Source organism: Lygodium microphyllum, chromosome 6 (genome assembly GCF_053477565.2).
Source record: "Lygodium microphyllum isolate KBCC chromosome 6, Lygodium_microphyllum_v1.1.10, whole genome shotgun sequence".
In the NCBI taxonomy this organism is placed as follows: domain Eukaryota; kingdom Viridiplantae; phylum Streptophyta; class Polypodiopsida; order Schizaeales; family Lygodiaceae; genus Lygodium; species Lygodium microphyllum.
Window position 1 is genome coordinate 69,092,582 of NC_141140.1, and position 24,701 is coordinate 69,117,282.

A 24,701-nucleotide genomic window follows, 5' to 3' on the forward strand; every position below is an offset into this window, starting at 1 on the left:
ACAACCTCGCTGAAACTTTTTATCGTACAAGTTGATGGTTTATGGGTGGTTTAAAAAGTTTCTCGCGAAAGCTGTGAATCTTAAAGAAAAGTGCCACGTCGCACGAGATCTACCGTGATACGAAAAGTTTGACGGGAGACACGTCCTCCCTATTAATATTAATCATCATCATTAATTAGTATATATATACTCACCTTCCGACTGGAGATTTAGACACAAACAGAAGGTGATCGTTAATCATCATCATTAATTAGTTTATACGCTGATCTTCCGACGACCATGGATCTTCTACTGTGGGGACTGCCACAGGCTATGGACTTCCGCTGCTGCTGCTGCTGCTCCTCCTCCTCTCATCACGCATGGGAAACTGCCTGCCATTGAGCTTTCTCAAGGGCGCCAAGACCCTGCGCCTCGGCATGGACGGCCGCCGCCCCACCCCCGTGGCCGCCGCCCGCCTCCAGCACCGCACCCCTGGCCCCTCCTCTCCCTCTGCCCTCACCGCCTCCGTCCTGCATCGCCGCACCGAGTGCTTCTCCCACCTCTTCACCCTCGACCGCAAGCTCGGCCATGGCCAGTTCGGCGTCACCTACCTCTGCTTCGAGAGATCTACCGGTGTCGCCTATGCCTGCAAGTCCATCTCCAAGCGCAGGCTCCTCTCACAGGATGATGTTGACGACGTTCGTAGGGAGGTCCGAATCATGCATCACCTCTCCGGGAACCCTAACATTGTCGCCATTAAGGGTGCCTATGAGGACGCTGGCTTCGTGCATCTGGTCATGGAGCTGTGCGCTGGGGGCGAGCTCTTCGATCGCATCGTGCAGAGGGGCCACTACAGCGAGCGCCAAGCAGCAAGTCTTATTCGCACTATCGTGTCTGTAGTGGAGGCTTGCCATGCCTCGGGGGTTATGCATCGTGACCTCAAACCTGAGAATTTTCTGTTTGCCAGCGAGCGGGAAGAAGCACCTCTGAAAGCTATTGATTTCGGCTTGTCTGTGTTCTTCAAGCCAGGTAATTAGCTACAGTCGACGAGAAGAATTCTATTCAATTGTGAACAGCTTCGACGTTGTAAAGGTGCAGTTCATCTTATTAACTACATGGTCAGAAAAGACAGGACGTTTCTTGCTGTCAGAGAAAACTGTCAGGATTTGGAACGATTGAATCGCAGTCTCTCTGTGCACAAAATATGGGATTGTTACTGCTTTCTCAAGCATTGGAAATTGACCTTCAAGCTTACTGTTTGTAGCAAAACCTTTAGGAAGGTCCAGTAAACTGGTATAGGGGTGGAAACTGGGTCAATAGGCACAGCCCCACCAAAATCTGTCGTCAAAAGCACAGTTTTGTGCACGGAATGTTGGCTGGATCTACTACTCTACCGTCTTGTTTAGAAACGGCACTCTCCAACTACTTTGGCCTCTGTCTAAATGAACATTTGAGGTCCGCCTCAAATTTTCTCTGATGGAGATTTCAAGAAATTTCAAAAATTGGACACATTGGTCGAAGAGTCCCAAAATTTCAGGCACTAGGTGCATGAAACTGAAAATTTATCTATGTGTGTTAATTGTAACTTTGTTTTGTTGGCTGAAAATTTCAACATGTATGTTTGATATGGACTTGGTTAAGCAATAGGAACCAATCAATCACGACTACCCTTGCAAATGAGGCAATGGAAGAGCCTACCCTAGTTGAATGTGACCAAGATCAATTATCCAAACATAGCCAAGATCTCTATCAGCAATCTACTATTGAGCTTAAAATGAATGCATTTTGCAAATCATCAAAGATCAAGGTAAGCAAGCACCACACTTGATTCAATGAGAGTGGAAAACAATGGGGAGATAAGCATTGACCCCTCTACCCCCGTAAGGTATAGTCTCACATCGGCCCCCTAAAATGATGATTAACCGGTTCTAGGATTGACTCTTAGGAAGGTCATACTTGTTAGTCTTTCTCTAAGATTCAAGGAAAGCTAAGTGGCTTATTGGGTTCTTTGAGGACAATTGCAAGGATTTAAAGGGGAGTAGTTTATCACAAGAATGTGAAATTTTAATTTTTAATCTTGGCATAATGAAGTTGTGTATATGCCAGGTGAACATTGAAGTGCAAGTTATTTTGGTCTTGGTGGCAATGCAAAACCCTAATGAGATAGTGGGGACCTTGGCAAAAGTTGAATCACATTATGTCGGCCAGGTGCCAATGGATGCTTGGTGGCAATTTTGGCTTTAGGATTAAATGAGCCCTTGGAAATGACTTGTGATGTCATTGGGCAAGAGAAAAACAAAACGTTTAATGCTTAAAACCAAGGTCTATGAAAGTTAAAAGGCTTTTATGTTCAAAGGGCTTAGCACATTAAATTGTGGATGAGCATTATGAGGACATGAAAATTTAGTACTTTGCTTAGTATTTAATTAAAAGTTAATCATATATGCAAAGGTGACTTGCCTATGTGAGATGCAAGTTAATTCTTTCATCTTGTGGGATCTAGGACCCCAAGATATTAGTTAATGCCAAAGGCAAAAGTTGTAATAAGTTATACTTGACAGGTACTAGATGATATCTGATTTTAGGTTTGGGCCTAGACCAATTTATTGGCTGCTAATGTCAGTGTGGTGATTGGTGACATTAGAGACTAGGCATTAATTAATACTTTAATGTTGGTCTAAGAGTCAATATAATTACTCAGGCATACTTGGTAGACAAATTGGCCTAGCCAATTTAATTATTGACTAGTGAAATTATTTTTTTGGATAGTAAAATAATTATTAAATTAATTGTTTAAAGTTGTCCATGCAAGTGGAAAAAACGTTTTCAAGACGAGAGAGAGAGAGAGAGAGAGAGAGAGAGAGAGAGAGAGAGAGAGAGAGAGAGAGAGAGAGATGTCATTGTTGTTGCAATAGTGGATATACAATTTCCAGCTAGCTAGAGACTCTCCACGAGTTTATGACATGACCAAAACAGACTACAACAGTAGGTGACAGTAGTTTGAGTGTTGTCTCACCTAGGCAACATCATATACGGGATGTTTCATCAATGGAGACAATTTGATGGCTGTCTAGATAGGGCAATAGCTGATGATGAAAGTCTGAAATTTTTTTCTCTTCAACATTCTCTCTTATCCTCCAATCATCTCCAAAGGTATCTTAGCAAAATCCAGCCATTTGAGTCATTAGAGGTGGAGATTTTGGTTAATCTTTGCCATAAACCCTAATTTACAACAAAAATTAGGGTTTGATATTTGCCTTGGGATGTATGCTTAGAATTTAGAATCTAGGACTTGAATTCCAGTAGGCTAAAATTGAAGAATTTTAGGGAGATTCAAGAGGCAGGCTAGCCAATATCAAATTTGGGGGTAGAATTGTCTCTCAAGGAGCAGAGTAAAGGCTAATCCATGAGCAAACCAAGAGGCAAATCGTTTTAAGGTTTGTTGGTCATTTGTGACAGAAAAAGACACTTGGATTAGTAGAGGAGATTAGTGAATTTCAATTGTATTCCATCCATTTGCAATTAAAGATAAATAAATACCATAAGAGGTGTCAATTTTGAGGGCAATAGGCTATCCATTGTCCAGGATTAAAGTGGTTAAGTGTGCATTTCAATTTGTGTGATTTACTTGCTGTAATTTTTTAAAATGAAGTTATTACCATCCTCTTCAAGGACCATTTTAATTTGTGTGATTTACTTGCTATAATTAATTAAAAGATTATTACCACCCTCTTCGAGGAGGAATGCTTGTTTCATGGTTTCGTTGCTAGGATACCATAAAATAACTTGACTTGGTGTGTTTGAGGCACTTGATTGAATGTTAGAAGTGTTGCTCTAAGTGCTGAAATTGTGTTTAGCTGAGCATTTATAGCAACTATGTCTTCTTATAGTGAGATGGGGTCAAGCAATGATGATGCATCTCATTCTGAAAATTCACATAACGAAGGAAAAAAATGCAATGCCTAATCTTGGAACAAGCTTACATGGACAACAAGAAGAAAATGTGGTTGTTGATCAAGAAGTGGGTTTTTCTAGGCCACAAGATGCAAATGACCAGTAAGATGACGAAGAATATGATGACCAGTTGAAGGCTCGATGGAAGCAACAACTAATATCTTTGTTCAATTAGCCAAAGATCCATTTGAGAGATTTTTGAATTCTCCCAAAAAGGGCAACAAGGTTAAGAAGAATATGTTGTCTTCAAAGGCACTTGGGCGGCAGGAAGAAGATATTGTCTTCAAAGGCATTTGGGCAAGAAGAAGCTCTCAAAGGACAACCACCGAAAGGTTGGGGATGAGCAAAAGCAAATGGTACTAGTGGAATTGGATACCCAAATGCAAGGCCATCTTGGTAGTGTCAATTGAATGGGTTTTGGATAGTTGGGCATGTATACGATGATGGGACAGCTAGGATACATTGGTGGTGGCACTATTTTTGATGCCATGTTGGGTTAGGGATCGCATATGAGAATGTATGGTACAACTCCTCCTGGTATACAACCACCAATGCATGGTGTGCAAGGCCCAATGTATTCGGATATGACTGGTAATATGCATAACCCTATATATAGTAGCATTGGCATGATGCGTGGGACACAAAGTGACATGTATGGTAATGCATGTGTATCCCTTGGTACTTATGGGTTAAGAAATGAGTGCTAGTTATGCAAATGCTTGATTTGGTATTGATCGTGATGTAAATATAACAAATGCACCCTTATTGCAACGGCTAATGTATGATAACTTAACTCCCAAAGGGGCAAGAAAAGACTACGATAAGGGTGAGAAAGGGGTGAAGTTTGAGTCCTTTAATGGTGCACAAGATATGCTAAGAACTTTGACTTTTATTCAACAATTTGATGCAACTTATTTGATAGGTAACTTCACCGAATCCTCAAAGAATTGGAAGGCAATCACTGTTTTGAAGGAAAATGCCTTGTAGTCGTGGTCCATGCTCTTAATGCAAGGTCGAGCATTGTTAACATCGGTATTTAAGCAAATGTTTGCATCAAATTGGTTGATTGGTATATTTGTGATGGACATCATGATAGCTTGGAATAAGCTTGTTGGAATAACAGAATGCAATAATCTAGAATAATATAATAAGAAGTTTTGGGATGCCTTGTTGCAAGTAACTTCTTATCATCCAGTTCCTCTTCATGAGCAAGTGAAAAAGTATGTATGGGGCCTATCTAAAGGAATCAAGGATTTTTGCATTAAGTCCACCGTGTCTAGCATGTCTCAACTCATAGAGATTGCTACTACAGTTATGCTTTGCTGCATGGGAAAGATTCGGCTTCCAAGGGATTGGTGAGAAGTTGAATGAATAGTTTTCAAAGGCTGATCATATGGCACACTTATTTTTATAGCATGCATTTAAGTATCATGGTATACTAGAGTCGATCATCAAGATCTTGGATGATTATTTTTTTTGGAAGGGGTTGCTTGAAAATATGGGTACCATGCTGAAATTTTCTTCATCCTTTCATCCATAAACAAGTGATCAGTCAAAGGAGGCAAATTCTACAATGCTTGATCTCTTGAGATGCTATGTATTTAAGTATAAGTCACATTGGGAGCAATATTTGCCTTTGGTAGAGTTTGTATATAACAATATAGTGCATAGTTCCACTAGCAAAGCTCCCTTGAGGTTGTGGAAGGTGGCAAGAAAGTGCTCTCTATTTTGTACACAAAGGATAAGATCTTTGAGGTAGATCGGTATGTAGAAAATATGGATGTAGCCTATGCAAAGGTTAAGTATACTCTTTTGAGGTCTCAAGAGAAGCAAAAGGAGGCCATTGATTGCCATAGATGTGCTTTGTAGCTTGTAGAGGGCGATTATGTGGTGTTGCATTTTGAAAAGGTAAGGTTGAAAAAGATGAAATTAGAGTGATGTTGTATCCAAAGCTGTGTATGAGATAATATGGGTTCTTCTAAGTGTTGGAGAGGATTAGTGATGTTACTTACAGGTTGAAATTGTCTTCACATTGGCAGATATAAAAATGTGAGCTTGTTGAGGCCTTTTCATGGTGATGTGCTTGAGGATGTATCTGCTGAAATTCAGGTAGAGCTTGAGGAGATCGATGAGATTTTGGTACCCAAGTAGATTTTCGCGCACGTGCGCGCGCGTGCACACACACACGTACCCAAGTAGATTTTCGCGCACGTGCGCGCGCGTGCACACACACACACACACGTGTGTGTGTGTGTGTATATATATATATATAGAGAGAGAGAGAGAGAGAGAGAGAGAGAGAGAGAGAGAGAGAGAGAGAGAGAGAGAGAGAGAGAGAGAGAGAGATCAAAGGCAAAGTTTTCAGAAGGTATTTAGAAGTTTTAGAACTATTCACCAATGGATGCTAAGTGAATATAAGAGGATGACTTGACAGACCATCCTTAGTTTTTACATTTTTACCTCGAGACTGTTCAATTGGAGCCAACTTTGGATCAAACTCAGTTAGGTTTAGCAGAGGAAGGATCCAGGGCATTGCTTGATGCGTAAGGGGAAGGTAGCACTTCCACTCCTCTAGTGATAGACAACTCGTGTGTATAGTGGATCTTGGATGTATTCAATATGTATCCAGGATATTGTGCCGACAGTATGTTTGCCGTAGGTCATTATTTAGTGTACTAGTCATTGCAGTTTGTATGCATATCGTATGGTTTTTTATCTGTAGCTTTGAAACTATACATGTGTATCGGTTTACATGAGTTTACATTAGTCTGCATCAGTATGTATTAGTATACATCAATTTGCATTAGTGTATAATTATTAGAGATTGATTATTAGTTATTGGTTTTTAGTGGATGATCATTAGTTTTGAGTGATATTTAGTTGGTTTTCTGGACAAGAGCATGTTGTATGAATGCTATTGATAGTTCAGCCATGGTTTATACTTAGTTTGTGCATTGTTGTGGTTGTTTGCCCAGAACATTTGAGATATGCTAATGGGAAATGCATTCTATGAATCTTTGGCAGTAGTTTTGGATTCTTTACGAGTCTTATATTATATTTATGCTTGTTGGAAATTTCCAACGAGTATTTGGCATTAGCATGGTTAAGCAACAATGGCCAATGTTATTTTCATTATGATGTCTTTTGGAGAATTCTAGTGTAGTATTTTTTTTGCTTTGGCTCATTGCAGTGTAATCGAGGACAATTGCAAGGATTTCAAGGAGAGGGGTCTATGATGAGGATATAAAATTTTAATGCTTTGCTTAGCATTTGATTAAAAGTTAACCAAAGGTGCAAAGGTGACTTGTCTACGTGAGGTGTAAGTTATTTATTTCATCATGTGGAATCTAGGACCGCGAGATATTAGTTGATGTCAAAGGGAAAAGTTGTAATAAGCTATGTGTGATAGGTAATAGGTGGTCTATGGTGTTAAGTTTTGGCCTGGACCAATTAAATGGCTACTAATGCTAGTATGGTGACATTGAAGATTGAGTATTAATTATTCTTTAATGTTGGTCTAAGGGTCAGTTAATTGCTCAGGTATACTTGGGAGACAAATTGGTCTAGCCAATTTAATTATTGATTGGCGAAATTATTTTTTTGGGCAATAAACTTACTATTAAGTTAAATATTTGGATAATGTTGAAAAATGGGATTAGAAGGTTGTCACTTGGCAAAACTTGCCCATGCAAGTGGGAAAAACGTTTTTAAGGCTAGGAGATAGAGAGGGTCATCCTAGCCTTGTGCAATATGAGAGAGAGAGAGAGATTGGTGCTGCAATAGTTGAGAGGCCATTTCCAGCTAGCAAGAGACCCTCTAGGAGCTGATGACATTCCCAGAACAGTCTATAGTAGTAGGGACAGTGGCTTGAGTGTTATTTTAGCTAGGCAATATCATATATGGGGTGTTCCATTAATGGAGAGAGCTTTCATGGCTGTTCGGAGAGAGAGAGAGAGAGATTGGTGCTGCAATAGTTGAGAGGCCATTTCCAGCTAGCAAGAGACCCTCTAGGAGCTGATGACATTCCCAGAACAGTCTATAGTAGTAGGGACAGTGGCTTGAGTGTTATTTTAGCTAGGCAATATCATATATGGGGTGTTCCATTAATGGAGAGAGCTTTCATGGCTGTTCGGAGAGAGAGAGAGAGAGAGAGAGAGAGAGAGAGAGAGAGAGAGAGAGAGAGAGAGATTGGTGCTGCAACAGTTGAGAGGCCATTTCCAGCCAGCAAGGGACCCTCCAAGAGCTGATGACATTCCCAGAACAGTCTATAGTAGTAGGGACAGTGGTTTGAGTGTTATTTTAGCTAGGCAATATCATATACGGGGTGTTTCATTAATGGAGAGAGCTTTCATGGCTGTCTAGATAGGGGAGTAGAGGAACAGTGGTTTGAGTGTTGTTTCAGCTAGGCAATATCATATACGGGGTCTTCCATTAATGGAGAGAGCTTTCATGGTTTAGACAATGCAACAACTGATTTCTTCCATTCTCTTGCGATGGAAGTTCGAATTTTCTCTATTTAGCATTTTCTCTCATCCTCCAGCCATCGCTCAAATTACCTTAGCAAAATCCAACCATTTGAATCATCAATGGTGGAGTTTTTGATTAATCTCTACTATAAACCTCGATTTACAGCAAAAATGAGGGTTTGACAACTACTGCCTTGGGATGTATGTTTAAAATTGAGTTCTTAGGACTTGAATTCCAATGGTTGAAGTTGAAGAATTTCAAGGAAATTGAATTTTGACAATTAAAAATTATTGGCAATTGATTTCTAGAGATTAAGTCTTGCAATAATAGGTGCCACTTGGTAAGAAGGGGGAGAACATGTCATGCAAGTTTGGAGGAGGGCATTCAATGTCGGTGGAGAGTCGGAGAAGGCAATTCTAGCTAGGGTGACTTGCATTGTGTGCATTTCATGGGCTGCCAGATCAGTTTTGGAGCAGATGATAGTAGATTGCGCATGCGACAGGACAAGCACATCAATTTTTCTTCTCTGCCCTAGTGAGAGAGGTGGTGGAAGAAGGGGAGGGCTTGCTAGTTGTGTTGGGGTTTTACCCCCTTTCAGAGCTGTTGGCACCATTAGAATTGCCATGAAGTTTATCATTTGAAAGGTCCTTTCCCTTGCTGATTTTCTCTCTGCTCTCAATAGATTTGAAGATGTATAACACTAATTTATTGTAGTTAAAGCTAATTACTGCTGTAATTCGGGTTTCTCAACCTCCTTGGCAAGTGTGCCCAAAGATTGGTGGCTTGTGATCAAAGGGTTTGCTGTAAGTCTGAGAGTTTACAACAGATTTGAAGAAGATTGCTTATCTACAATTTACAAGACGTGCATGCAAGTGTTTGAGACCCAATTTTTGCTGGAGTGTGCATCAAATCAAGGGGCAATTTGGGGCTCTATACTTCTGGTCATTTGTGACAGCCCAAGGTTCTCAAATTTGTAGAGTTTGGTCGATTGATTATTGGGCAATCTCTATGTGTTCAAGGAATATGAGTGGGGCGTCAATTTTGGGGCCAGTTGGGTGTTGGTTGTCTCTGATTAAAGTGGCAAAAAGTGTTAGTTTCATTATTTTGAATTTATTGCTTGCTGTAATTATTGGTTAATCAGGTTAATTACTACCCTATAAGAAAGGCTGGTTTCAGTGTTCATCCATGATTCACACAAGGTGTTAAATGACTAACAATTGTTGCTGGTTTGAGCATTGCTGGCAGGCAGTTCAAGAAGGTGCAATTCACATCATGCATTACTAGTGATTTAACAAGAATGCTGCAATTTGATGCCACAAAAATAGAAGGGCAAATGACTTCAAACACTACTTCCGTTCCATTTCTCACATCCGAGCTAAATCCATTGAGGAAGGAGTCGGAGTGGGCCTCATAGCTTGCTTCACAAGCTCTCGATATGGCCGGATAGACATTGGACTACCATGGAGTTCCACAACCTTACGAGATCATTGTAGCTGAGTATGATCTCATTTTGATGCATAGAGACCAGCAATAGATAGAAGGTAAGTTTGAATTTCACCCTTTAGATTCGGCGCACTGATCTACTAACCATCCAAGAAGGGCGGAATCTCCACTTAGGACTGGCCATCCGCAAGTGGAAATTGACACAGAGTACACTTCATTGCCTTCATACTTGTTAATGATAATTCCCCTTCTCCTATTGGTATGGATGATTTTCATGATGAAGGACGTATGCAAAATAATTTCTGGTTTATGAGTAATGAGGAAGACAGATATTTCTTTATGAGCTCAAGACTAGGTAAGTAGTTGAAACAAGAAACTATGAGTACTCCTTCCTCTTCTTTTCCCTCAAACAATTTTGTTTTCAAAGGTCAAAATGAAGTAGGTGTATCATCATCATTATTATTTCAATTTAATGTATTTAATGGATCAAAAGATACCCACATTATTTTCCACATCTACATCTATCAGAAACCCATTTAATCTTCCTCCCATCCCACCCTCTTATTACGTTGCCACATCCTTTCAGCCTCTATTAAGTGCACCGCATGTTGCATCTCATGTAGTACCATATGTGTTTTCATTCATTACATCGGGGGACTCTTTAAACTTAGGCACGGTCGTTTGAACCGCATCTCTTCCTCAGCCAAGTGATGTTCCATCTTTTCCTCACACACTTTCAGGATCATTGCAGCTTGGGTATTTTCTCTAGTCTCTCCGGAGTGTGGATCGGTTGGTGCCATAGATTCAGGAATACATCAACAAGCTTCGGCAGCTTCAGATGTAGGTTCAAAATGCGGGGAAGCCTATTTTCTCTGAAGACATGGCAATCACTTTACTGTCCCAGTTGCCGCCACGATTCAATGTCTTTTATTCTGCTCTTATTGCATTAGGGCGGGAGTCGACTCTTTGGTGAGAAGAGTTGGTTCCTATGGTCTTGGATTAGGTGGAACAATTGAAGGGATAGAATGCTTTCAAATCGGAGGCTTTGGTTGGTCAAGCCTCTCAGAAGAAGGGGAAGGACCAAAAGAAGAAGAAGGAGGACAACAAATCCAAGAAGGACAAGGAGAAGGAATCGACTTGCCATATTTGCGGAAAGACCGGTCATTAGAAGAAGAATTGTCCCGATAAAGACCAGGACACTAAGAAGAAGGACACAAAGGATTCTGGAGTGGTGGCTGCACCCTTATGAGCTGCTTTTCTACACTTAGCAGTCATTGAGGACTCTACACCGAAGACTTCTGATGCTATGATGACAGCTCCCCAGGCTTGTGAGTGGATCATGGATAGTGGTGCCTCCCGGCATATGACTTCTTCTCTCGTTGGTGTTACCCATTTGCGACCTTCGCGTGGGTAGATTCTCATTGGAGATAGCTCTTTTTTGTCTATTGCTGGGTATCATTTACTTTCGGTCCATAAGATTTGTGCTCTTGGTCTCTTGGTGGAATTTGACAGTGATACTGTTCGAGTCCTTGATCGTGGATTGAGTAAGGTTCTCTCTGCAGGGTATGAGGAGAATGACGTCTACAAATTGAAGTCTTTTTCAGCTCTTACTTCTCTTATTCTTACTTCTCAGACACAGTCCGAGCTATGGCATGCTCGGTTTGGCCACCTGAAGTACGAGTACCTTCGGAAGGCATCGCGAGGGTCGTTTGTCCAAGGATTGCCGGATATAGTGGTGAACCATCAGCCATGTGTCTCCTGCATTCGTGGGAAACTGCATCGAGATGTGATTCCCAACAGAGTTTCTAGGCGGTCTACTTTACCCATGGAGCTTGTATCTACGGATCTTTATGGCCCGATGAGGACTAAGTCCTTGAAGGGGAGCTTGTACCTCATGTTGATCGTAGATGACTACAGCAGGATGACTTGGGTCTATTTCTTGACTTTGAAGTCGGAGGCTTTCTCTCACTTCAAGGATTGGCTTTTCTTTGAAGAGAACCATTCTGGCCGACAACTGAAGTCCTTGCGTTCAGACAAGGGAGGTGAATTTATGTCTAATGAGTTTGCTCGTTTTTACGTAGATAGGGGCATTCACTAGGAGTTTGCTAACACCAACACTTCCCAAGAAAATGGCATTTTGGAGCGGAAGAACCGAAGTGCGATCGAGATGGCGTGCACCATGATGGAGCACCGATAGACACCTCAGTTTCTGTGGGCCGAGGCAGTGGCTACCGCAGTTCACATTCTCAATCGATCTCCCACTTCGGCCTTTGACAAGATGACATCTTTTGAGGCTTACTTTGGGACTAAGCCTGATGTCTCTTATTTCAAGATCTTTGGGTGTGACACTTATGTGCACATTCCGAAGACGCAGCATGATAAGTTCAAGGCGGCTTCCGGACGACAGGTTTTTGTTGGCTATAGCTCCTAGTCCCAAGGTTATTGTTTGTTTGATCCCGTCAAGCAGGATGTTTATACGAGCTGAGATGTGCGGTTCGTGGAAGTTCTGGCCACAGAGGGGGGTGAGAAGCATCCCGTCCTTGGAGATCGAGGGGAGAGTTGGGCTCTTGAGACAGTTCCTTTGGAGCCAGAGCCTCTTGATGGAGATTCTTCTTTTGATTCAGAGTCTTCTCTTCCACCGGCCGCCCCTCCGAGGAGCTTTTGCCGGTGGATGTTCCTGAGTCTTTAGCAGATGGAGAGCGACAGGGAGAGGTTCGTCCCCCTCCTCGTTGGGCCCGTGACACATTCCGAGATTCAGGGATGGAGGGGGTCCCTGAGGAGTGGGAACCGGTCACGGAGGAACCGGGCACATTCTTCGGAGCTTGTTTGCTCCAACCATTGTTTGCTGACCCGTGTTATGCAGGATCGAGACCCCACTTCAGTGAAGGAGGCTTTGCAGTCTGATCATTGGCGGAAGGACATGGAAGCCAAGTTGGAGGTTATTGAGAGGAATGGCACTTGGTCTCTTGTGCCTCGTTCCTCTCACAGGAAGGTGATTGGTGTCAAGTGGGTCTTCAAGACGAAGTACCTTAGCGATGGTTCTTTGGACAAGCACAAGGCTCGCCTTGTTGCTAAAGGTTTTGCTCAGCACCTAGGCATTGGTTTCCATGATACTTTTGTGCCCACTGCTCGTATGGCGACTATTCGAGCTGTTCTTGCCTCGGCTGGCCATAGGAGATGGCCTATCTATCAGTTGGATGTGAAGTTGGCCTTTTTGAATGGTGACTTGTAGAAGGAGATCTATGTTGAGCAGCCTCCTGGCTTTGGATCCTCGGATGGGAAAGTTTACAGGTTGAAGAAGGCCTTGTATGGTCTCAAGCAGGCTCCGCATACATGGAACGAGAAGATTGACTTGTTTCTTCAGTCGAAGTTGGGATATCGGCGCTCTAAGGCTGATCCGTAGCTTTATGTGCACACTTCCGAGGTTGGCCACGTGTTGTTTGTGTTGTATGTTGATGATTTGATTCTGACAGGGGATCATGCATAGAAGGTCTGAGAGACCAAGACAACTTTACATTAGGCTTTCGAGATGATGGATTTGGGGCTTTTTTATTTCTTCTTGGGTCACGAGATTTATCAGTCTCAGAGGGGGATTTTCATCTCTCAGCAGAGGTACATTCAGGAGCTCTTGGTGACTTTTGAGATGGAGACTTGTTGGCCCATTACTACTCCTATTGATCCGAATTGGAAGGCCACTTCACACTAAGATTCTCCCGTGATGGATGCTTCACGCTACCGTCAGTTGATTGGATCCTTGATTTGGCTTCTCAACACTCGTGTTGATCTTTGTTTTGCTGTGGGTCTTTTGGCTGAACCCAAACAGGTGCATTGGCAAGCTGCCCTGAGGATTCTTCGGTATTTGAGGGGGACCTCTGACTTAGGGATTTCTTATCCCGCAGGTACAGATGCTTCAGATCTAGTTCTTGCAGGTTGGAGTGACTCGGATTGGGTTGGTGATGTGGATCACCGACGGTCTACTATAGGCTACTGTTTTACCTTGGGTACAGGTGTTATCTCTTGGAGTAGCAAGAAGCAGCTCACTGAGGCGGAGTATCGGGCTGCATCTTCCACCACATGTGAGGTTGTGTGGCTTCGGAGATTATTGGAGGAGCTTGGTTGCCCCCAGACTCGTCCTACTCTTCTGCGGTGCGACAATGAGTTGCATTGCCTTGGTACGGAATCCTGAATTCCATGCCCGGACGAAGCACATTGAGATCCAGTATCACTTCATTCGGGAGAAGCTTCTGGATGGGACCATTGATGTGGAGTATTGCAAGACGGAGGATAATCTTGTAGATTTGTTTATGAAGGCGCTTCTCCAGGCTCTTCTTCGGCAGCATTCCAGATCCGTCAGTCTTTTGCCTCGTCCAGGATCTGAGAGGGGGTGTTAGACAGTCATTTCCTGGACAGTCGTACGGCAGAGGACATGTCAGCAGAGGATACATCAGTAGTCGGACAGCAGGCAGCGTACAGGTGCCACGTGGCACAGCAGGTACAGGTGCCACTTTTATGGGCAGTCGGACAGATTCTGCATTATTTCAGGTGCAGTCGGTTGCATTTAGTGCAGCCGACCTGCTGCTGTGATTGCTATTGTTCCTGGCTATAAATAGCCAACCCCTAGTGCACACTTTATAGTCATTCATTTCAGATTCTGATCTTGAGATCTATTGGCTAAGACAGATTGTGCTCGGGCTGACGGAGATCGAGGTCATCAAGTCGGAGACACATGCAGATATTTCCTCTGCCCCTGTGTATTTCTGCACTCTTATACAGCATACTACACCGCAGATTTTCTGCGTTTACACTGTCTGCTTTTCTCTCTCTCTCCTCTCTGTGTTCACTCTCTCTCAGTCTTAGTCTTACGCTTCCGCATCGCTGCACTCTGACAATTAGTACCTGTTTGGGTTGTGGATAGTGGAGCTACACATCACATGATTCCTATAAAGGATATCTTCCGTACCCGAGCCCCTGTAGCCAGGTGGGTCCGCATAGGAAGCAACTCCTCGATCACTTGAATCTAGGCTCAAGGTTGCGTTAGTTTTGCCACTGACAAGGGTTCGGATCTGGCTTCACTGGACAATGTAGACTATGTCCCTCACTCAGCTTGGGGTGAACTTGTTATTTGTTTAGCAGCTTTGTCCGTTGGGGCGAGTAGTTTTCTTTACAGCGATCACATCTGAGGTCCTTGACTCTTAGACTGGTTTAATGATTGCTCGTGGTGAGAGACAACCTAATGGTCTATATCACATGACCCATTTTCTTACCGAGTTGATAGCTGAGGATTCTGTGTTCCATAGCTTCCAGGTATTAGCCACATCTCGGGAGCCTATGAATAATGAGTATCTTTGACATTTCCGCCTAGGGCATCTTGGCTATGACTCTCTTTATGAGTTGTCTCATTGTGAGATGGTTGAGGGCCTTTCTTACTTGAAGCTAGCTCGAGATGTTTGCAGAGCATGTCAGCTCGAGAAGCAGTAGCATACCCCATTCCCTCAACTATCTTTGCAGAACGGAAGCGGAAGCAGATAGAGAAAGAGAGCTGAGAGCAGGCACATTAATCGAGGAGTTTAATGACTCAGAGCTAAACAATGTTTAACAGTGATAGAGAGAGCGAGTCGTCGGATAGGTGTACACCAGTGTGGTACACACAAAGAATAAAAGAATGTATTTATACTTAGGGTACGGTACACTTACACTTGATAGGGTGGGTTCACATGTGTGAAGTAATATATACACGGGAGAGCGTGTAAAGGGCCTTTACACCCAACAACCTCTCACTTAAAGGTCCTATGCCAACCTTTAACCAACTTCCACAAGTCTAATGCAATGCTCATGTTGAGCCTTTGCAAGACTTTTAGTGAAAACATCTGCAGGGTTATCCTGTGATTTGTTGATCTTAGTCAGGGTGACTAGACCATCATCTAGAACCTGTTTGATAAAATGACGAACATCAATATGTTTGGTATGTGCATGAAACATGGCATTCTTAGCTAGGCATATAGTGCTCTTGCTATCACATCTAAGTACAGGTGTTTTGGTGGGCAATCCAAAATCCTTGACCAAACGACCAAGCCAGACTGCTTCTTTTGAAGCTTCAGTGAGTGAAATATATTCAGCCTCAGTGGTAGAGAGTGCTACTTTTTTTGGCAATCTAGAGCACCAAGAAACCACCCCACCCGTCAAGGTAAAGATATACCTGCTAGTAGACTTGCGAGTATCCAAGTAACTTGCCATGTCTGCATCACAATACCCGTGCAGATCCAACGTACCCTTGCCATAGCAAATACATTTTCTTTGTGTGCCCTTAAGGTACCATAAGATACATTTCACTGCTTCCCAATGTGCTTTGCCAGGATTTGACATGAACCTGCTTACAACTCCCACTACATAAGCAATGTCAAGTCTAGTAGCAACCATAGCATACATGAGTGAACCACAAGCTGAAGCATAAGAAACACCCTTTATAGTACTGGCTGCCTTACTATCTTTTGGGCAATTTGCTTTGCTAAGCTTAAGATAGGTTGGAAAAGGTACACCAAGAGGCTTAGCATCAGCCATAGAGAAACGATCAGGTACTTTGCTGATGTACTTTTCTTGTGAGAGAAATAAGAGTTGCTCTCTATCTTGTGTTACACGCATGCCCAAAATATGTTCAGCTGCACCCAAATCCTTCATAGAAACGACTGAATTCAGCTATCTTTTCAATGCATTAATCTGGCCTTTATGCTTACCAGCAATAAGTATATCATCCACATAAAGCACAAGTATAATAAGGCTTCCATCATCAGTCTTCTTAATATATAAGCTGTGATCTGTACTATTCCTTTTAAAACCATGTGAGAGCATGAAGGCATCAAACTTTTTATACCATTGTCTAGGAGCCTGTTTCAAACCATACAAGCTTCTCTTAAGCTTACATACCAAATGCTCCTTTCCATGCATAACAAAGCCTTCGGGCTGTTTCATATACAACTCTTCTTCTAGATCACCATGCAGAAATGTAGTTCTAACATCCATTTGATCAAGTTCAAGATCCATAGATGCTACAATGGCAGATAACACTCAAAGAGTGGTCATTTTGACAATAAGAGACAACACTTGCTGAAAATCAATGCTCTCCTTTCGTGTATAGCCCTTAGTCACAAGTCTGGCTTTGTATTTGGGTTTGCTATCCACACATTCGATTTTATAGACCCATTTGTTAGGAATGGCTTTTCTATCCTTGGGCAATGTAACCAAATCCCAAGTATCATTCTGATACAATGACTTTATTTCTTCCTGCATAGCTAGCTTCCACTTTTTCTTTAACTCACATGATAAGGCCTCTTTATATGTAAGAGGCTCACCTTCATCTGTGAGCAAAATGCAGTCCAAAGAAGGATCAAATCTTTCTATAGGTCTTCTGACACGTGTAGATCTTCTTACCAAGTGATCTGTGTTATCAGGTAATGGATCCACATCCAAGGGAATGTTAATGACCTCATTGTTTGGCTACTGAACTGCATGTTCAGGTTGCTGTAATACAATTTCGGGCAGCTGTAATTCATTTTCAGCATGCTAATTTCGGTGCTCAAGCTGATGTTCAGCATCCCCTTGCTGCCCATTTTCATTTGGCTCAATAATAATACGTTGATTGTCATAATCAGCATCAAAAGGAGCTGAATTTTCAGTGGCTGATGGCTGTTCAAGTAATTGATCATGCTGAAATTTAACTTTCCTTTTGTCTGAGTCATTAGATGTGACATTTTTCAGCAGCTTTGACTCACTGAATACCATATCCCGGCTGTGTAGCACCTTTTTTATGCTTGGAACCCAAACTCGATAGCCCATTTCACCTTCATCTCCATAACCCATGAAGATGCCTCTATGAGATTTCATATCAAGTTTGGTTCTGCTATCAACAGGTACATGTACATAGCATTCGCAGCCAAAGACTCTCAAGTAATCATATGAAGTAGGTTTGCCAGACCAAACCTCTTCAGGGATGCTACTTTCAAGTGCACGATGTGGAGATTGGTTGCAAATGTGCACCGTGGTTTTAAGTGGCTCTCCCCAAAACAATTGCGAGAGATTAGCTGTGGATAGCATGCACTGAATCTTCTCACATAACATGCGATTTCTTTCTCTCTTTTCACCTGTGTTTGCTGTTTTCTCTCTCTTGCAACCAACGTTTTTAGTCTTTCTCTCTTTAGCACTGCTGTATGCATCAGATTCAGCCTTCCTTGACTGCGTTTGCTGGTGTTCGACATTTGGAGGCTGCCTTACTCCGATTTGGGACTAAAGAAGTGGTTTCTCAAATATCATGCATTGATTAAGTATATAGTATACCCTCATAGTCCTCATCAAAATTTCTTGATATTATCCATTCAAATGTTCATTCTTATATCATCATGGCATTTTTGTGTTGTTAGAAGATGAATCATGATTTCTAGAGGTTTTCTTGATGATAATGATGTGGTGCACCATGTAAGCTTCATAAACTCTAGTTCTTTTTTCCCAAAGGTCTTTGATCTTTAGAACATAATTTATCCCAAACTCATAATCCTCCTTACACTATAACTACAACTATTAGGATTCCTCAAATTGCTTGAGTACACACTTCACCATACAAGCATCAAGAAAGAGGCACGATGGGCATCATAAACTTCTTTCATAATTCACAAATCTTTGTCTATGAGTGACATGCACATGGAAAAGAGTATGTAATGTATCTCTAGCTACATATCTAGGTCCACTTATACCAAGAAATCCTCACAGCTTCTTCCAATTCAATGCTTTGAATTGCCTCCTCAACATGGCAACTATAAAACACGTATCATTGCTGAAGTGTTTGTCGGCAGGTGAAACATTAGGAAAGCTTGTCATCTTGTGTTTTGTTTTCTAGATTTATCTATCCCAAAAACTTCTTGTAGCATCATTCAAATTAGTGCTTTGAATTGCCTCTCCAACATGGTAACCATGAAACATGTTTCATTGTATATGTGCAATCGAAACATTTGGTTGCATCACTTAAAGGGAAAAATTGATTTTTTTTCTAGTAGGATATTTTTTATGATTTGTAGATTTTATTTCCAGTATGACATTTTTGCATAGCTAGAACCTTGGTAAAACCAAAGTGGTGGTATTCAATACATCCATAGTATGGGTGACCCGATCTATGTATCAGTTCACATTTGGAGGGGATGTAATGGAGCATGTAAGGGAGTATGTATACTTGGGAGTGACCTTTTCTGGCCCAAGATTTTCAGTGAGGGGGACAGCTAAAGCCCAATTAGCAAGAGGTTATGCTGCTCTTGGGGGCCTCATGAGCCAGTGCACTCATGTACAATTTCAAGAACCCCGCACCAAATTATGGCTGTTTGATACCTTAATCACTCCTACACTCCTGTAGGAAGCTGAAATATGGGGTTGCAGTCTATATCATATACTGACCTTGCTCATAGATCACATCAGCCTAAAGAGGGAACACTACGATAGTTGAGATTGCATAGAAAGGCCATTGATAAATGGGGATATCACGTATGATCAGAAGTAAGGCTTCTACACCACGGGGAGAAAGATTGTTGGTACTCACAAATGACAACATGGACGAGCATACATGGACTAGATATCAATCGGCTCCCCCCATTTAACTATAGTCTGGATTTCCCTAAACTACCCCTTACCTGACCTGAGCTGAATTCAGTCATTAGCCATGGCATGTGAGCTGCCATTGGATAGATGCGCACCTCCTCCCCACCCAACTAAGGTTAGAGACATGCACATAGATAGATATTACAATAGAGGATAGAATATGTGAGTCTTGCGATTGAGAGCTCGAGATAGGGGGATGCTACATATGTATATGCACAGTTTACTATGATATACGAGGGAGATCACTCTCTCTACCTTGAAGGGTCCTCTTCAGTGGGTCATGGAGTATGAGGACCAATGATGCTTAGGGCTTTTCATCTTGGAGCTGCAAAGATGTCGCACAGCATTTTTACGAGGTAGGAGACCAGCCTACCCAGGGGGACCAAGGCAAGTCAGACTTCTTTCACAAATTAGACTCCATAGGTACCACTGGCTCAGTAGATCCAGCCCCATCTATCTAGATTGTGTCCACATCACGCAGCGAAGTCATATTAGACCGGGCCATTGCACTTCGTAGAGCGTGATGACCTTGACTGGCTAGTCGATGGTGACTGAGAGGCCCATACCACAGTAAGATAAGAGCCATCATTGTGAGACATAGGAGACTCACCCCTTGACACATTAGCAGAGCGGCCTTGGACAATTTCAGGATGGAGATTCAATGCTGATCATGAGACCTCGAGACGGACCACTCTAGCTCTCTCTTTCTCTCTCTCTCTACACACACACACACACACACACACACACACACAAAATTTTAATAGATCTTAGCCTCATATTAGGATACATTTATTTCATGTAACTTCACTCCAATTTTATTGTGATGAGATAACATTGGATATAGATGTATTGTCATAGGCCACATTGGCCTTTTGCAGATGTCAATATATCTTTCTTTGTTTCTTTCTTCTTTCTACAATCTTAGCAGTATAAAATTTGATTCTTCAATCTATGGAACTTGCTATCGAAATACATAATGTCCTATGTAGCTGTTTCACATGGTGTTTCAATGAGGACCTGCTAATGGCAAAGTTTCAAGGGTGAAATGATTCAGGGCATACCCTGCTCTCCAGGCAACCCCAATTCCTCTTAAGGAATCACCATAGTGATCAGTAGTCCTTGTTACTGCTGTAGAGACAGAGGAAAGCAAAATATTGTTGTTTACTGGGTCTTTGGCTTGTCAATAGCACTGTGGGAGTTTGGGTGAATTTGTTGCATGTTCGAATGTGTTTATCGAAACTTCAAGCCTTGAGTTCATCACTCTCATCTTTTTCATATATTGTATACCTGCCTTACCACGGTTTCCCAAGACTTGAGACCCCCAAAAAAAGAAACAAATGCATGTATGAAAAAGCATTCTCTTGCAAGTAAGTTTAGGACAGGTTGAGGTATTGGAATAAGTTTGGGACTAGTTTTTGTGGTGCAAATTGTTGTTGCAGCTCTATTCCTGACATCACAACATGGCCAATCACCCATAATATCCTGAGTTGGCATAATACAATACATAATCAATTGCACATGACATTCAGAGTTGGCTTCTTACAGTACATAGACTGCTTTAATCTTTAGTCATGATTAATTGCACATGATTTTATGAGTGTGATCAATGAAAATTGATTTGCCCTTTCATTTTGTAGGTGAAATATTCCGTGATGTTGTAGGAAGTCCTTATTATGTTGCTCCAGAGGTGTTGGGAAAGTGTTATGGCCCTGAATCAGATGTCTGGAGTGCTGGAATAATCCTCTATATATTGCTTTGTGGAGTCCCTCCTTTTTGGGCAGGTATGCTTACATGGAACACTTCAATGCTTTCACAATAATGGTGCTCTCTCCCATTTAGCGTCAAGTGAATAATGAATGAATGTATGTTCAAAGTTCCACCGCAACGTGTTTGGTTTGTTAAGGGATCAATTGATTTAGATTCCTATAACTGCCTCAAAAAGGTTTAAGCAATGAACATCTTGTGGAGAGAGGAGGCTGCAGTTTACAAATGTGTGCCTGAAGTAGTTGCTTGGTTTTAGTGTTTCAAAACAGTTTGAATGAATTGGGGCTCTGGTTCTATGATTGGCTATACTTAAAAGGCTTTCCTACTAGTGGAAATCTGTCCCTTTTAAAAATAGATGGATGAATGTTTGGTTTTTGAATGATTATTTAAAATTAGAGGCCCACTCATTTTTGTACCCGTCTTTCTGCCTTAAAAGGCATTCAGCATAGATTTTTTTCTGTAAGAGTGAAGACTGCAGTTCTTAGAGGTACACTGAAGTCGGTCACTAGATTTTAGATCTTGCAAAATGCTATGAGTGAATTTATAGCTGTCTCTTCTGTGATTTTAGGACACAGACCGACCTTTGCATTGTTTATGTTTTCTCAATGTTGTGGTAGTACCAGAGTAGTAATCAGGACCATAATTGAGTACATGTTACTTAAACATTATTGGCAAGAAAAATAGAGACTTTACTGTCTTTACCTTGCAAATTGGTCTGTCTGGGTGCAAAAGCTGATTTCTTTGCGTCTTATTTGTGTTCTTGTGTTGTTGCTCCATCTTGCAGCTGCCCATACAGCACCATTTTTATTGATGCCTGTGCTCTCTGATAGGTGGTTTTCCCATAACGTGCAGAAACAGAGGAAGGCATTTTCCAGCAGGTGCTTGGGGGTGTATTGGACTTTGACTCTGACCCATGGCCACATATCTCAGAGAGCTCAAAAGACTTGATCAGAAACATGCTGAATCCTAATCCCATAAAACGATTTACTGCACATCAAGTCCTGTGTAAGAACTTATCTGCATTTCTTCAAAAGAAGTTAGAAGTCTGTCCTGACTTTGGTCTCTGAAGATGTTCTATTTATTTCTGCAAACAGGTCACCCATGGATACAGCAGGATGGAGTTGCTCCCGACCGTCCTCTTGATCCTGCCATACTCTCTCGAATGAAGCAATTCATGGCAATGAATAAGATGAAGAAAATAGCTCTACGTGTATTTTCTTGCTCTACACAATCTTTTTCATGTCTACTAATTGCTTGTAATTTCACAATGTAAACTATTGATGTGTAGTTGAGTTACCTTAAGCAAATTTTGTTTTATAGAAAAGCTCTTCTAGGGTGCATATTTTACATTCTAAACCTGATTAGCAGCTTATTGGTGCATTTGAAATCGCGACAAACTGGATTTATTCAGGTTATAGCAGAGAGATTATCAGAAGAAGAGATTGCTGGATTGAAGGAGACCTTCAAGATGATGGACACTGATGGCAGTGGGACTATCACATTTGATGAATTAAAGGCTGGCTTGGTGAAGCTTGGTTCTAATGAGTATAGTTTAATGGATCATGAGATCAGGACCATAATGGAAGCGGTAAGGATCCAAATGCACACCGGCAGTTAGATTTTGATTTATTCTTCATTGGCTTATATCAAAGGTGTGGTAGTGCCTGATTTGCTATCTCAATAAGATATAGTTGACTTTTAAGCATGTCTCTGGGACTACATAAGATTTAAGGATTGATGAATCAAATACTTCCTGAACAGTGATGCTATATTGTGTTTAGATTCTCTTGTTTGATTGTGCTACAGGCTGATTTTGACAGAAGTGGCTGCTTGGACTATGAAGAGTTCATAACAGCAACTCTGAATCTTAATAAGATACACACAGAGGAAGATCTAGCTGCTGCATTTTCTTACTTTGACAAAGATGGAAGCGGTTTTATTACAGTAGATGAGCTGCGAGAGGCCTGTATAGAACATAAGATGGGTGATGCAGAAATCCTGGACATAATCAAAGAGATAGATCAAGATAATGTAAGTTCTATCCTTTCACTATATGTTGCTATCAATGAGTTGAGATAAGGTGGGCAAATTTTCTTGATGTCACTCCATTTATTTTGGGTGCTTATTCGTGTTAGGGTCAGTTTTCTGATGTGTGGAGACTCTTTTTCTATGAATGTGCATTTACTGTAATGTGGCCTGGATTTGCAGGATGGATGTATAGATTATGGTGAATTTGTTGCTATGATGCGCAGAGGGAATGGTGGAATGGGTAGGAGGGATTTCAGAAACAGTTTGAATCCAAGCTTGAGGGAGATTGTGATGATTGAAAGTTAGCACCATAAGTGTTGGAAGACAGGCTTTGCAATTTGGATCTGCTGGACAAGTCTCCATGATCAATGGCAGGCCACCCCTGCATGGGTCGGGTATGCATGTAAGATACACACGCAATTTTCGAGAAGGTGAACCAAATCACAGTAAATGCACCAGAGACAGACTAGTGACACATCTCCAAATGTGGTGTGATGACATCCATTAGTCCTGTCAGGGACTAAGGTTGGACAAGCAGGAGACTCTTTGTATAGAAGCTTTTGGGTACTTGGGCACTGTATCTGATATCTTATTTGCACATGAGAAGTTGGCTCTGATGAAGACATGGGATGGCTTCTACACTGTACTGGAGGTTTTCCCGTGCGAGAGAGAGAGAGAGAGAGAGAGAGAGAGAGAGAGAGAGAGAGAGGTGGATTTTACGAAAAAAAAAAGAGAGAGAGGTGGATGAGCTTACATGATTGCTTACACCAGGAAGGGACTGGCAAACCCTGACAGCCCCCCTTAGAATTTTATGGCTGTTGAAAAAAAAGGGCTTTAGAGGAACCCACTAAAACTGCACTATCCATTGAAATTGGGATATCTTAATAAAGAGGAGAATCTTGTTTTAGTTCTCTATATTTGCAATGTGGTCGCTCTATAAAAGAACTAAGTTCGCATGCATCATATTACAGAATAATAATCATCTCATTGAAAGAACAATGATGTTTAGGATGGACAACTTGCCTACAAGAACCTCACCCTGCCTAGATATCACCTTGGAAAATGCAGTGTTTCCATTCTTATTCCTAGTTGGCCATGGCACCTATGATGGCAACATCTACCTTACTGAATACATCAAGATGCGGGCTTCAATGCTGTTCTCAGTGTTGTACACCTTACACAAGCCTTACATTTTGATGCTATACAAGCTAAAACAGGCTATCTTGATCGCAAACAATACAAGCATGACTTGCCTACAAAGGGACATCGACAACTACAAGCACGTAAACAAGCACAATTCCAATAAGGAGGTCATCAAGCACATCCTTCGATACAGTGTTTCCGCCTCAATACTATCGGGCTCCTCATCTTGGCACCAATGTAACTTGAAGGATCTTATCACAATGGTCTACACATGGAGAATGCCTCATTTC

The 24,701-nt window shown here is 41.8% G+C and overlaps 1 protein-coding gene across 1 annotated transcript; it reads left to right on the top strand.

Annotated features, from left to right (window-relative positions):
- The first annotated feature begins 209 nt into the window (after positions 1-209).
- LOC148034658 (calcium-dependent protein kinase 26-like) lies at positions 210-24,175 on the top strand. The gene is made up of 7 exons (XM_087679607.1): positions 210-1,008; positions 21,114-21,257; positions 22,093-22,245; positions 22,335-22,450; positions 22,652-22,828; positions 23,047-23,271; positions 23,449-24,175. Exons 1-7 carry the CDS (start codon positions 360-362, stop codon positions 23,572-23,574), a joined length of 1,590 nt encoding a protein of 529 aa, XP_087535733.1. The 5' UTR covers positions 210-359; the 3' UTR covers positions 23,575-24,175.
- Positions 24,176-24,701: the final 526 nt, after the last annotated feature.